Raw genomic sequence first — 13,933 nt, forward strand, 5'->3', positions numbered from 1 at the left:
TACTGTGTGCAGAACACTGTACTGTGAGGTAAATAGGCCCAGAGAAGTGAAGTGACTTGCCCAAGATCACCCAGCAGACAAATGGCAAGGCCAGGATTAGAATCCATGACCTTCTGACTCCCAGGCCCATGCTCTAGCTACTAAGCCCTGCTGCTTCTGTGTTTCTATGTGATACTTTTTTTTTTTAATTCCCAAAGCGCCATACATTAATTAGTTATTTACTGTTCTAAGCGCTGGAGTGTTTACAAACTAATCAGGTTGGAAACAGTCCCTATCCCAAGTGGGGCTCACAGTCTCAATCCCCATTTTACAGATGAGGTAGACACATTTAGGGCAGGGATCATTTCTCCCGATAATTAACAATAATAATAATAGTAATTTCACCTTGTTGCGTGCTTGTTCTGTGCCAAGCACTGTGCTAGGCACTGGGGGAGATACAAGGTCATCAGGTTGGACACAGTCCCGGTCCTACACGGGGCTCCCAGTCCAACCAAGGAGGAGGGATTGGGATTTAAGCCCCATTTCATTCATTCACTCATCATTCATTCCATTTTAGACTGTGAGCCCACTGTTGGGTAGGGACTGTCTCTATATGTTGCCAACTTGTACTTCCCAAGTGCTTAGTACAGTGCTCTGCACACAGTAAGCGCTCAATAAATACGATTGATTGTATTTATTGAGCACTTGGAAGAGTACTGTAGAACAGTAAACTGACACATTCCCTGGCCACAGTGAGGAAACCGAGGCCCAGAGAAGTGAAGAGACTCGCCTAACGTCAAACAGCAGACTAGTGGCGGAGCCGGTTTTAGAACCCAGGTCCTCTGATTCCCAGGCCCTGTTGTTCTTTCCTCTAGGCCACGTTGCTTCCTCATATTTATCAAGCACTTTCTCTGCACAGAGCACTGTGTTAAGTGCTCGGGAGAGCACCATAACGTTAGGAGCTACTATCTCTGCCCGAAAGCAGCATATAACTCTTTTGTACTCTCCAGAGCCCCTGGCACAGTGCTGTGTACAGAATGGTCACTCAATAGCATTTTTAAAATTTTAAAAATATTAAAATATTAATTTTGAAAAATATTTTTAATAGTATTTACTGGGTGTCCACTTGGTATGGAGCACTGTACTTGGTATCTGGGAAGTACAGAATGAAAGAATGAAACATCCCTGGCTACAAGGAGCTTACACTCCAAGAAGGCATCAAACATAAAAAATGCAGAGGGTTTTTTTATAGTGTTATGGCCTTACTGTGGGCCAGGCACTGTACTAAGCGCTGGGGTAGAGATGAGCTAATCAGGTAGAACACCATCCTTGGGGCTCACAGTTTTAATCCTCATTTTAAAGCTGAGGGAACCGAGGCCTGAGAAGTGAAGCAACTCGCCCAAGGTCACACGGCAGACAAATGGTGGAGTCGGGATTAGAACTCAGGTCCCCTTGTGACTCCCAAGCCTGTGCTCTAGCCACTAGTCCATGCTGCTTTTCATACAACTGGAATAGTCAGAATAAATGAAGAGTCCCCATTCTGTGCTAAGCAATGACTTCTATTATAATTTATTTATTTCTTTATATTAATGTCTGTCTCCTCTTTTAGACTGTAAGCTCTCTGTGGGCCGGTATGTGTTTGTGATATTGTTTTGTTGTATTCTCCCAAACGCTCAGCTCCTTGTAGGCCGGGATGTGTTTGTGATATTGTTTTGTTGTATTCTCCCAGACAGTATATGCTTTGCACACAGTAAGTGCTCAATAAATACAATTGAATGAATGAATAATACCCCTTATCTATGGAAATCTCACTCTAAGTTTCCCCTCTAGACTGTCAGCTCATTATGGGCAGGGAACGTGTCTACTAATTCTGTCTTATCGTCCCCTCCCAAGCGCTTAGTACAGCGCTTTGCACACAGTAAGCCTTCAATAAATGCCATGGGTGGATTGCTCGATCGCTCTGACAAAGTTGTACCTCAGCGTCCACATAAATCGCGTGGTCCTTAATTGCCGCAAGCGAGAATTTTCCAAAACGTTTCCCGTCTCCCGGAACTCAGGCGCCCCAAGATTTGGAAAGACAGAGGAGGAGGCCTCGTACTGACAGACCCCTTGGGAGAGACCCCACCCCTCCACCGATGCCGAGGAGAAGCCGCAGTTTTTGTAAAGACAAGAGAATGGAGCCATTTCTGGTGAGTTCCCGTCTGCGCTACTTGTTCCGGGTTAAAGAATCATCCCGTCTTGGATGCCCTTGTCCGTTTGGCTCCGGTGTGTGTGTGGGGAAGGTGGGAGTTGGGGATCGCGCTGGAGGGAAAACCGTTGACAGCAGCTGGTCGGGGGCTTCTGGTTCGTTCATCGTGGTGTATAAGTGCTTTCTATGTCCCAGGCAGTGTACTGAGCGCTGGGGTGGATACAAGGTACTTATTTCTATTAATGTCTGCGCCCCCCCCCCCCCCAGACTTTGAGCTTGTGGTGGGCAGGGAATGTGTCTGTTGTTGTATTGTACTCTCCCAAGCACTTCGAATAGTGCTTTGCACACAGTAAGCGTTCAATAAATACATTTGAATGAACGAAGGAAAAGGATGGGGCTCCCCGTCTTCATCCCCATTTTACAGATGAGGGAATGGAGGTACAGAGAAGGGAAGTGACTTGCCTAAGGTCACACAGCGGACAACTGGCGGAGCCGGGATTAGAACCCAGGTCCTGCTGACGCCCAGGCTCTAGCCACTGTGTTTCTCGCGTCAGCAAGTCGGCTGATTTCAGTTCACCCGTTCTTTGTAAACAAAGAGTCTTTGAGGTAGTCGTTGTGCAGTTCGACATACTTCTTCAGAGAGTCACCATGGCCCCATCAATATTAAGATTGCTCTTTGATCGAACATTAAATTGGTGCCATAAAATGCCATGTCACTTTGGCCCCCTGACCTTGTTTAGCATTTAACTTTAAGGCTGAATGTGGAGTTCATTTTTTTTTTTTAAGACCTCCCATTCCACTCTTCCCCATTTCACTTTCTGTGGAGGAAACAATGTTACTTTAATTCAGATGGCTTCCATAGAATCCGAACAGATTGGCGGATATGGAACTGGGAAGAGATGAAGAGAGGGGCTCTGTCTTACGGGGTGGTGGTGAAATAATTCGGTTTAACTCCTAGGTTAGTCTCTGAGAATGCCGGAAACTACCAGTAGAGCACTTTGGCCGAGTGGAAAGAGCACAGCACTGGGAGTCGGAGGACCTGGGTTCTAATCCCTATCCGCCAATTTGTTGTTTTGTGTTTTTTATAGTACTTGGAAGGCGCTGCCAAGCACTCTTCTAAGTGCTCTTCAGGTCGGACCCAGTTCCTGTCCCGCATGGGATTCATTCATTCATTCACTTGTATTTATTGAGCACTTACTGTGTGCAGAGCACTGTACTAAGCGCTTGGGAAGTACAAGTTGGAAAAAGTACAAGTTGGATTCACACAGCAGACGAGTAGCGGAGCCGGGATTAGAACCCCTGTCCTTTGACTCCCAAACCCGTGCTCTTGCTAAGCTGCTTCTACTGCTACTGCTACTATCCATTCATTCAATCATATTTATTGAGCGCTTACTGTGTGCAGAGCACTGTACTAAGCTCTTGGGAAGTACAAATCGGCAACATAACTACTACTGATGTTGCTACTACTACAACTATTGCTACTGCTGCTGGTGAGAAGCAGTATGGTCTAGTGGTCTAGTTTAGTGCTTAGAGCAGCACTCTGCACACAGTAAGCGCTCAATAAATACGATTGAATGAATGAATGGATAGAGCACAAACCTGGGAGTCAGAAGAACATGGGTTCTCATCCCGGCTCTGCCACTTGTCTGCTGTGTGACCTTGGGCAAGTCACTTCACTTACCTGGGCCTCCATTAGCTCATCTATAATGTGGCACATAGTAAGTGCTCAGCAAATGCCACAGTTATCACTATTATTATTCTTGCTACTGTTTCTACTACTGCTACTACTTGTACTACTGTGTAGTGGATAGAGCATGGGCCTCGAGGTCAGAAGGCCGTGGGTTCTAATCCCGGCTCTGCCACTCGTCTGCTGGGTGACCGTGGTCAAGAAGCAGCATGGCTCAGTGGAAAGAGCTCGGGCTTTGGAGTCAAGAGGTCATGGGTTCAAATCCCGGCTCCGCCAACTGCCAGCGGGGTGACTTTGGGCAAGGCACTTAACTTCTCTGGGCCTCAGTGACCTCATCTGTAAAATGGGGATGAAGACCGTGAGCCCCCTGTGGGACAACCTGATCGCCTTGTAACCTCCCCAGCGCTTAGAACAGTGCTCTGCACATAGTAAGCGCTTAACAAATGCCATTATTATTAAGTCACTTCGCTTCCTCCGGGCCTCAGTTCCCTCATCCGTAAAATGGGGATTGAAGAGAGCAGGTTTGGAACGGCCGGCATTCCTCACTGGTGAAGAAGCAGCACGGCCCAGTGGAAAGAGCATGGATCACGGGGGCCGGGGTCCCCTTTTCCCCAGCGTTTAGCACAGGGCTCTGCCCCCCAGTAATCGCTCAGTAAATACCGCCACTTCCACAGACCTTATTTTTTCTTTTCCCCAGCGCTTAGCACAGGGCTCTGCCCCCCAGTAAGCGCTCAGTAAATACCGCCACTTCCACAGTCCTTATTTTTTCTTTTCCCCAGCGCTTAGCACAGGGCTCTGCCCCCCAGTAGGCGCTCAGTAAATACCGCCACTTCCACAGTCCTTTTTTCTAATGTCGAGGTTTGTCTTGCAATGCCAGGAGATGGCCACCAGAGGGCGAGGTTGAAATCAGTTGAAAATATCTTCATTTTAAAGGGTTTCCCAAGCAGAAACACTCTGTTGCCATGTGTGTTTTTTGGATTTTTGGGTATGGTTTTTTTTTGCGGAGGGGGGGCAATTAGGTCGTTGGTTTGTTTTTTTTTTGGAAGTGTGCTGGAATCACAATTTTAATATCTTTTTTCATTCATTCAGTCAGTCGTATTTATTGATCTGAGCTCTGTACTAAGCTGGCTATATGTTGCCAGCTTGTACTTCCCAAGCGCTTAGTACAGTGCTCTGCACACAGTAAGCGCTCATAAATACAATTGATTGATTGATTGATTGATTGGAAAGTACAGTTTGGCAACAAACAGAGACAGTCCCTCCCCAGCAACGGGCTCACAGTCTAGAAATGGTGGTGGGGGGGGACAGACAACAAAACAAAACAAGGAGACAGGTGTCAATACCATCAAAATAGATAAATGGAATTATAGATATATACACATAATAAAAATAATAATGATAGCATTTATTAAGCACTTACTATGTGCAAAGCACTGTTCCAAGCGCTGGGGAGGTTACGAGATGATCAAGTTGTCCCACAGGGGCTCACAGTCTTAATCCCCATTTTACAGATGAGGTAAACTGAGGCATAGAGAAGTTAAGTGACTTGCCCAAAGTCACACAGCTGGCAATTGGTGGAGCCAGGATTTGAACCCATGGCCTCTGATTCCAAAGCCTGTGCTCCTTCTACTGAGCCACGCTGCTTCTCACATCATTAATAAAATAAATGGAGTAATAAATATGTACAAACATACCCAAGTGCTGTGGGGAGGGGAAGAGGGTGGGGCAGAGGGAGGGAGTCAGGGCGATGGGGAGGGGAGGAGGAGCATTCATTCAATCATATTTATTGAGCGCTTACTGTGTACAGAGCACTGTACTAAGCGCTTGGGAAGTACAAGTTGGCAGCATATAGACACGGTCTGGGCTCACAGTCTAGAAGCAGAGGAAAAGTGGGGGTAGGGGGGCAGTTTTCAACACCGTGTCTGCTTTTTGCATTTGTCCGTTTATTGAACGTTGGACTAGTTGCATGTCAGGTGCACGTTTCCAGGTTGTCCTTCATTCGTATTTATTGAGCGCTTAATGTTTGCAAAGCATTGCACTAAGTGCCTGGGGGAGTACAGTCTAACAACAAACAGACACATTTTGAGAAGCAGCGTGGCCTAGTGGCAAGAGCCCAGGCTTGGGAATCAGAGGATGACGAGTCTAATCCTGACTCCCCCACTTCTCTGCCGTGTGACCATGGGCAAGTCACTTGACTTCTCTTGGCCTCAGTTACCTCATCTGGAAAATGGGGATTAAGACTGTGAGCCTCATGTGGGACAACCTGATTACCTTGGATCTATCCCAGTGCTTAGAACAGTGCTTGGTAGCTAATAAGAGCTTAACAAATGCTGCAGTTATTATTCCTTGCCCACAGTGAGCTCACAACAAGCTCACAGAATAGAGGGGGAGCCAGACATACATAATAATAAATACATACATAAATAAATGAATTACAGGTATATACAGAAATATACGTATGGGATGTGGGGCTGGGGTGGGGGAATGAATGAAGGGGGCAAATCAGGGCGACGGAGAAGGGAGTGGGAGAAGTGGAGAGGAAGGCTTCTTGGAGGAGATGGTCCTTCAATAAGGCTTTGAAGTGGGCGAGAGCTGTTATTGTCCGATATGAGGAGGGAGGGTGTTCCAGACCAGAGGTAGGTTGTAGGTAGGAGATAGATGAGATGGAGGTCCAGTGAGAAGGTTAGCATTAGAGAAATGAAAAGTGTGCGGGCTGGGTTGGTGTAGGAAAGTAGTGAGGTGAGGTAGGAGGGGGCAAGGGGATTAAGTGCTTTAAACGCTGATGGTGAGGAGTATCTGTTTGACGCAGAGGTGTATGTGCAATACTGTAGTATCCTGAGGAGTGGGGAAACATGGTCTGTACATTTTTGAAGGAAAACGATCCAGGCAGCAGAATGGAGTATGGACTGGAGTGGGGAGAGACAGGAGGCTGGGAGGTCAGCAAGGAGGCTGATACAACAATTAAGGCGGGCTAGAATAACTGCCTGTATTAATGTGATAGCAGGTTGGATGGAGAGGACGGGGTGGATTTTGGCCATGTCATGTAGGTTGAACTGACAGGCTTTAGTGTTGGCTTGGCATGTTTTTCATCCCAATTGGGATATTTGTTAAGCGCTTACTCTGTGCTCAGTACTGAGTACTACTCAGTACTACTCAGAGAAGCAGCGTGGCTCAGTGGAAAGAGCACGGGCTTTGGAGTCAGAGGTCATGGGTTCAAATCGTGGCTCCACCAACTGTCAGCTGTTTGACTTTGGGCAAATCACTTAACTTCTCTGAGCCTCAGTTACCTCATCTGTAAAATGGGGATTAAGACTGTGAGCCCCCAGTGGGACACCCTGATTACCTTGTAACCTCCCCAGCGCTTAGAACAGTGCTTTGCACACAGTAAGCACTTAATAAATGCTATTTTTAAAAAAGTGCCTGAGAAGATACAAGTTCATCAACTCAGGCCCTTTTGATCTTCTTTCTCAGTATTTGCATTTTCTAAGTGAATGAAATGATGGCATTTTCCTTGACACCTGGGTAAGAATGTGCAAAACCATGGATTCTTTAGCTTTTTTGTATCCTTTCCAAAAAACTCGTAATTGTTGGTCCACCAATCTTTCTGGTATGGCCTTCTAAGGAATATCGATCAGTGAGGCCCCCTAGACTGTAAGCTCGTTGGGGGCAGGGAGTGTGTCCGTTATATTGTTCTGTTGGACTCTCCCAAGCGCTTAGTACAGTGCTCTGCACACAGTAAGCGCTCAATAAATACCACTGATTGATTGATTGAGGGCTCTGGCAAGTGGTGTGAGATGATCAACTCCCCACCTTTACCCCCCTGCCAGCAGGAGAAGCAGTGTCACCCAGTGGATAGAGCCTAGGTGGCAGAAGGGCCTGGGTTCTAATCCCATCCCTGCCACTTGTCTGCTGTTTGACCTTGGGCAAGTCATTTCTCTGGGCCTCATTTCCCTCATCTGTCAAATGGGGATGAACACTGACTTCCCACTTGGGTTAAGACTGCGATCCCCATGTGGGGCATGGAATGTGCCCAAACCAATTAGCTTATAAAAATAATAATTCTTATAATGCTACTTGTTAAGCACTTACTATGTGCCAAGCACTGTGCTAAGAGCTGGGCTAGATACAAGTTAATCAAGTTGGGCACAGTCCCTGTCCCACATAGGGCTCCCACTCTTCATCCCCATTTTCTAGATGAGGCAACAGAGGCCTAGAGAAGTGAAGCGACTTGCCCAAGGTCACACAGCTGTCATGTGGCGGACCCGGAATTAGAACCCAGGTCCTTCTGACTCCCTGTCCCGGGAGAGCCCGGGCCACTAATAATAATAATAATAATAATAATAATAATAATGGCATTTATTAAGTGCTTACTATATGCAAAGCACTGTTCTAAGCGCTGGGGTATTTAGGTTGTCCCAGGTGGGGCTCACAGTCTTAATCCCCATTTTGCAGATGAGGTAACTGAGGCCCAGAGAAGTTAAGTGACTTGCCCAAAGTCACCCAGCTGGCAACACTAGGCAACACTGCTTCTCACGTCTTCTAATATCTACCCCAGGGCTTAGTACAGTGCCTGGCACATAGAGTGCCTGTATGCTCGCACACAGTCAGCGCTCAGTAAACACGATGCTTTGATGGATTGATTCAAATTCCCGCTTCCTTGACGTCCCCGGTTCTCGTCCACCTGAACTGTGTGAGTTCTTAGAGCAGAGCAGCTAAAGCAAATGAGCGGGTACCCCTGAATCATCTTCATTTTCAAGAGTAATAACGTTTGCCGCTGAGTAAGCCGAGCAGGGGTGATCTATATTTAGGGCTTAATTTGAACCGTGCTGAGTAACTTTATCATTGGCAGACAATCCTAATTAGCATGAAAGTCCCTTTCCTATCTCTCCGTGGTATTAGGGACCTAATTCATCCGCTTTCATTCGCATGAAAAACAATCAGTAGAATCCTGATGCCCTCCTAGAGTTTGTAGTATATGGGTGGGACAAAGCACATTTATCGTTGACTTACCTTGGAAACGCTTACTGACCTCGCTACAGTGCGGTCTGATATTGTTCCTCTACAGTTCCATTGTTTTGTCCTCGCCCAAGCACATAGTACAGCGCTCTGCACATAGTATAGCGCTCTGCACATAGTAAGTGCTCAATAAATACCACCGATGATGGCGATACAAGCAACCCTCATCTTCTAACCCCGGCTCCACTGCTTGTCTGCTGTGGGACCTTGGGCAAGTCACGTCGATTCTGTGGGCCACGGTTCCCTCATCTGCAAAATGGGGATTGAGACTGTGAGCTCCACGCGGGACAGGGACTGTGTCCAACCCGATTTGCTTGTATCCACCCCAGCGCTTAGTACTGTGCCTGGCACATAGAAAGCACTTAACAAATACCATTATTATTTCTCCTCCGCCCCTTTTCGGAGAGGGCCGCTTCCCTCTCGGTCGTAAAAATTGAGCACTTGCTTGTGCAGAGCTCTGCACTGAGCGCCTGGCAGAGGACAATAGAACAGTTAGTGGACAGCTTTTCTGCAATGAAATTTACTTTCCAAGTAAAGTTCTTAAAGTACTCCAGAGGGGTTCGGAAAGTGTGTTTGGGTAGCAGGCAATTAAAGATGACTTAGAATTTTCTCCTCTTTAACTTCCTAGAGGAGTTGGAAGTGTTTCTTGACAAGAATGTTGTTTCAGCTACCTCTGTTGCACTTACCTACAAGAATAATCTAACTAGGTTAAGGGCTATCTCCTTCGCTCTCCTTTTTTCTCCACCCCATCTCCATCAATCAGTCATAATATTTGAGCACTTACTCCCTCTGTGAAAGAGCACTGTTTTGAGCACTCGGGAGAGCTGGTAGACACGATTCCCTGCTCTCGAGAGCTTACAGCCTAGTCAGTTGGGTCCAGCATACGGAAAAAGATGGAGTGTAAGGATAAGTACGTAAGGGGAGAAGTAGCTGTGGTCTAATGGCTAGAACCCAGGCCTGGGTGTCAGAAGGACCTGCGTTCTAATTCCGTCCCCGCCGCTTGTCTGCTTTGTGACCTCGGGCAAGTCACTTCACTCCTCTGCACCTCGTCTGTAAAATGGAGATTAAGACCGTGAGCCTCACGTGGGACAGGGCCTAGATCCAATCTGATTTGCTTGTATCCACCGCTGTGCTTAGTAGAGTGCCTGGCACTTTGTAAGTGCTTAGCAAATACCATTATTATTATTATTATAATTAAGTGCTGTGGGTTTAGGGGTGTAATGAGCAGCAAAATAGCAGACCTGATTAACTTGTGTCTACCCCAGTGCTTAGAACAGTGCCTGACACAAAGTAAGCTCTTAACAAGTAACGCAATTATTATTATTACTATTGAACAGTGCAGAGTGTACTCTCCCCTTAGGCTGGGAACGGCACGTGGCGAAGGGGTTAGGTCTGACCTGTCGATCTCTTATCTACCCCTGCGCTTGGCACATAGTGAGCGCTTAGCAAATACCACACCAAGCAGACAGCCTCCCTTCCTGCCTGCTCTATCACCCCCCACCAGAGCAGCCTCCCCCACCCCTGCTGTCGGCTGCAGCGTCAAAACCACGAGCGCTCACATTTCCATCCCGAGCATTTTCGATTTCATAAAGCAAGTGATCCTTCAGAAAAACCGGTCGGTTTCAAAGGCTGCGACCCCTGTCTCTTTGGACGGTTCAACAGTTCTTCAAGAATTCTACAGCCCACAGAGGGGAGAATCACAAGATCGACCGGCTCTTCACGGTGGCTTTTAAAAGAGCCGGCCTCCCGTCTTAACTTCCACTCCATCGAGCCGTGTCGATCAATTATTCATGGTCTACTCTTACCGGGCCTCAAAGGAAGGAGAGAGCCACCTCTCCCCGGCCCCGAGAAAAGTCCTCCCGTTGGAGTAGTTTGGGGTCTTCAGAGATGGAGTATTATTACTGCCCCAACCTTTTGAAGGCCCTGCGCTATCTCTGGGTAAGTGTGGCTCTCGATTTCTAACTCCCTTGGCCCGCTTCGGCTGCGTCAGCCGCGGAGGCCGTCCGAGGGATCATCCGTCTGGTCGGCGGAAAGGCGTAGTCGACCTGGTGAAGGGAAACCGGGCCGGCGGAGGAAGGGTGAAGGCGGAGGTGCTTTATCAGGTTGCCACAAAAGATTATCTATTAGGCATTTGTGCTTTGGAAGTGTGTTACAGGTCCAAGGACCTCTTGGGGAATGCTTAAAAGTCCTGGGTGTGGGATCTTATATCTATGCCAGCACTTAGAACAGTGCCTGGCACTTGTAAGCACCTAACAGATACCATAATTATTATTATTATTTTTGGCCTGAGCGGGATGAGCAGAGAAATTTGGCTCTTGAAACCCAGCCATTCATTTTCAGTTGCCTGGAGGGGAGATTTGGGGGCAAATTTGGGAAGCAGGATGGCCTAGTGGATGGAGCCCAGAGTCAGAAGGGCCTGGGTTCTAGTCTTGGCTCTGCCACTTGCCTGCTGTGTGACCTTGGGAAAGTTGTTTCACTCCTTTGGGCTTCAGCTACCTCACCTGTAAAATGGGGGTTAAGAGTGTGAACCTCAGGAGGGACAGGAACTGTGTCCAATCCAATCACCTTGTATCTACCCCAGCAATTACTACAGTGCCATACATATAGGAAGCACTTAACAAGTACCATTATTATTATTATTATTATTCTGATTTCTGTCTATGGGATGAAGCTTTCTCTTAGGCTACAGAAGGGGCGTTGATTTCTGTCTTCTGGCCCTGAAAGAATGAAGAGGCCACTTCATCTCCTCCTATTTTGTAAGGATCATTCATTGATTCAGTCGTATTTATCGAGCGCTTACTGGGTGCAGGGCACTGAACTAGATGCTTGGGAGAGGACAGTATAACAGCAAACACAGTCCCTGCCCACAGCGAGCTTACAGTCTAGAGGGGGAACTATTGCAGATTGCTTCCTGTACAGCTTGGCTCCTAAAAAGAGCTTCTCTACCCTAGTTGAATGAGACACGTCATAGAAGGGAAAGGTCAATGAGGTACGGAGAAGTTAAGCAACTTGCCCAAGGTCACACAACGGGCAAGAGACAGAGCTGGGGTTAGAATCCCCATTTTCACAGATGAAGTAATTGACATCCTTGCACTAGAGGGTCTTTTGGTCTTGAAGCCAATTCAGAGGACAAATGTCATTACCGTTGGGTCCATGGTTAAGCTCCTCCTCCAGTCTGTGTGTTTTCCACCAGCTATTTCTATGCCTTGATGCTCGCCTTCTTGACGGCTCACAGAAGTGAGGCTCAGAAGTTACCTCAAAAACCTGGCCACAGCCAGGAAACTGGTTGACTAAACCGCATCACAAAATGAAGCCAATAAATAAAGATAGATGTGGGAGCTTGAATGTTGCAACCTGCTACTTCCATCATCTCTATTACTTTTTTAAGCGCTTATTATGTGCCAGGCACTGTTCTAAGCGCTGGGGTAGATGGGACACAGTCCAGGTGCCGCATGGGACTCACGGTCTTAATCCCCGTTTTTCAGAAGTGGTAACTGAGGCCCCGAGAAGTGAGGTGACTTGCCCATGGTCACACAGCAGACATGTGGTGAAGCCAGGATTAGAACTCAGGTCCTTCTGACTCCCAGGCCTGGGCTCTATCCATTAAGCCATACTGCTTCTCGGTTACTTTGTAAGTTGTCTGTAAGTGTTCTTTTAGACCTGTCACCCCTATTAGGGAAGCAGCATGGCTTAGTGGAAAGAGCCCGGGTTTGAGAGTCAGAGGATGTGGGTTCTAATTTCGGCTCCGCCAGTTGTCTGCTGAGTGACCTTGGGCAAGCCAGGTAACTTCTCTGGGCTTAATTACCTCATCTGTAAAATTACCTCATCAGTAATACACAACTCAGAGCCCCCAAGTAACCTAATCTCCTGCTGAATTTTGCTTTTCTCTTCAGTTGGGAATTTCCCCCTTGTTTCCTCTCCCCCCAAATTGTGGAATTTGGTGAGGCACCTACAATGTGCTAAGCCTTGGGCCTTTTCAAATAGCGTCACATGATCCAAATCACCGTGCTAATTAAAAGAAAGTCATTTATATAATTTAAGTTTTAACGAGCAACATCCTTGAACTCTCTCAAGGGAATCTCTCCAAGATGGCTGGAAAGAAGAATGCAAACTTAGCCTGAAAATAAAAATACAGTTAAAAGTAAAAGTACGCAGTAAGTGCTCAATAAATAGGATTGAGGGGTTGATTAGTGTTGATTGATTGTCCGTCGCCCCCTCAAGACGGTAAGCTCCTTGTGGGCAGGAACTCTGTCTGGTCTATTGTTATATTTTACTCCCCTCAGCGGACTGTGAGCCCACTGTTGGGTAGGGACTGTCTCTATATGTTAACAACTTGTACTTCTCAAGCGCTTAGTACAGTGCTCTGCACACAGTAAGCGCTCAATAAATACGATTGATTGATAGTACAATGCTCTGCACACAGTGAGCGCTCAATAAATGCAAGTGACTGGGTGATCAAGTAATCTCAGTGGGGAAGAGAACTTCCTGAGTAGGCAGAAGAGGGCACTCTGTGTTTAAATAACTGTCCGTCCGCAAAGGATGGTTTGTTGTCCGGGTTTCCACAAGACACATTTTAATCATAACGTGGGATTAATATTTGGTGAAATATGTGGGGCCCGGTAAGTGCCGAAGACGGTCTGCTCCTTCTCTAAAATCTTGGGATTAAAATTTGGTGAAATATGTGGGCCCGGTAAGTGCCGAAGACGGTCTGCTCCTTCTCTAAAATCTTGGGATTAAAATTTGGTGAAATATGTGGGCCCGGTAAATGCCAAAGACAGTCTGATCCTTGTATAAAATCTTGGGATTAAAATTTGGTGAAATATGTGGGCCCAGTAAATGCCAAAGATAGTCTGATCCTTGTATAAAATCTTGGGATTAAAATTTGGTGAAATACGTGGGCCCAGTAAATGCCCGAAGACAGTCCAATCCTTCTATAAAATCTTCTGAAGGTACAGTTAGTGTAAGTCATAACGGGTCCCGGTGTCAGGAGGACCTGGGTTCTAATTTCGGCTCCGCCGCTCGTCTGTTGCGTGACCTTGGGCAAGTCATCTCACTTCTTGGGG

General features: G+C 46.9%; 1 protein-coding gene across 1 annotated transcript in view; it reads left to right on the plus strand.

Annotated features, from left to right (window-relative positions):
• The window catches only part of KIAA1671 (KIAA1671 ortholog), a 111,362-nt gene that overhangs the window by 32,754 nt on the left and 64,675 nt on the right, over nucleotides 1-13,933 (plus strand). The window contains exon 6 of the mRNA XM_038763174.1: nucleotides 2,037-2,168. Coding sequence (XP_038619102.1) covers nucleotides 2,037-2,168 — 132 coding nt within the window. The remainder of the gene's footprint in view (nucleotides 1-2,036; nucleotides 2,169-13,933) is intronic.

The sequence above is a fragment of the Tachyglossus aculeatus genome, chromosome 21, assembly GCF_015852505.1.
Source record: "Tachyglossus aculeatus isolate mTacAcu1 chromosome 21, mTacAcu1.pri, whole genome shotgun sequence".
NCBI classification, from domain to species: domain Eukaryota; kingdom Metazoa; phylum Chordata; class Mammalia; order Monotremata; family Tachyglossidae; genus Tachyglossus; species Tachyglossus aculeatus.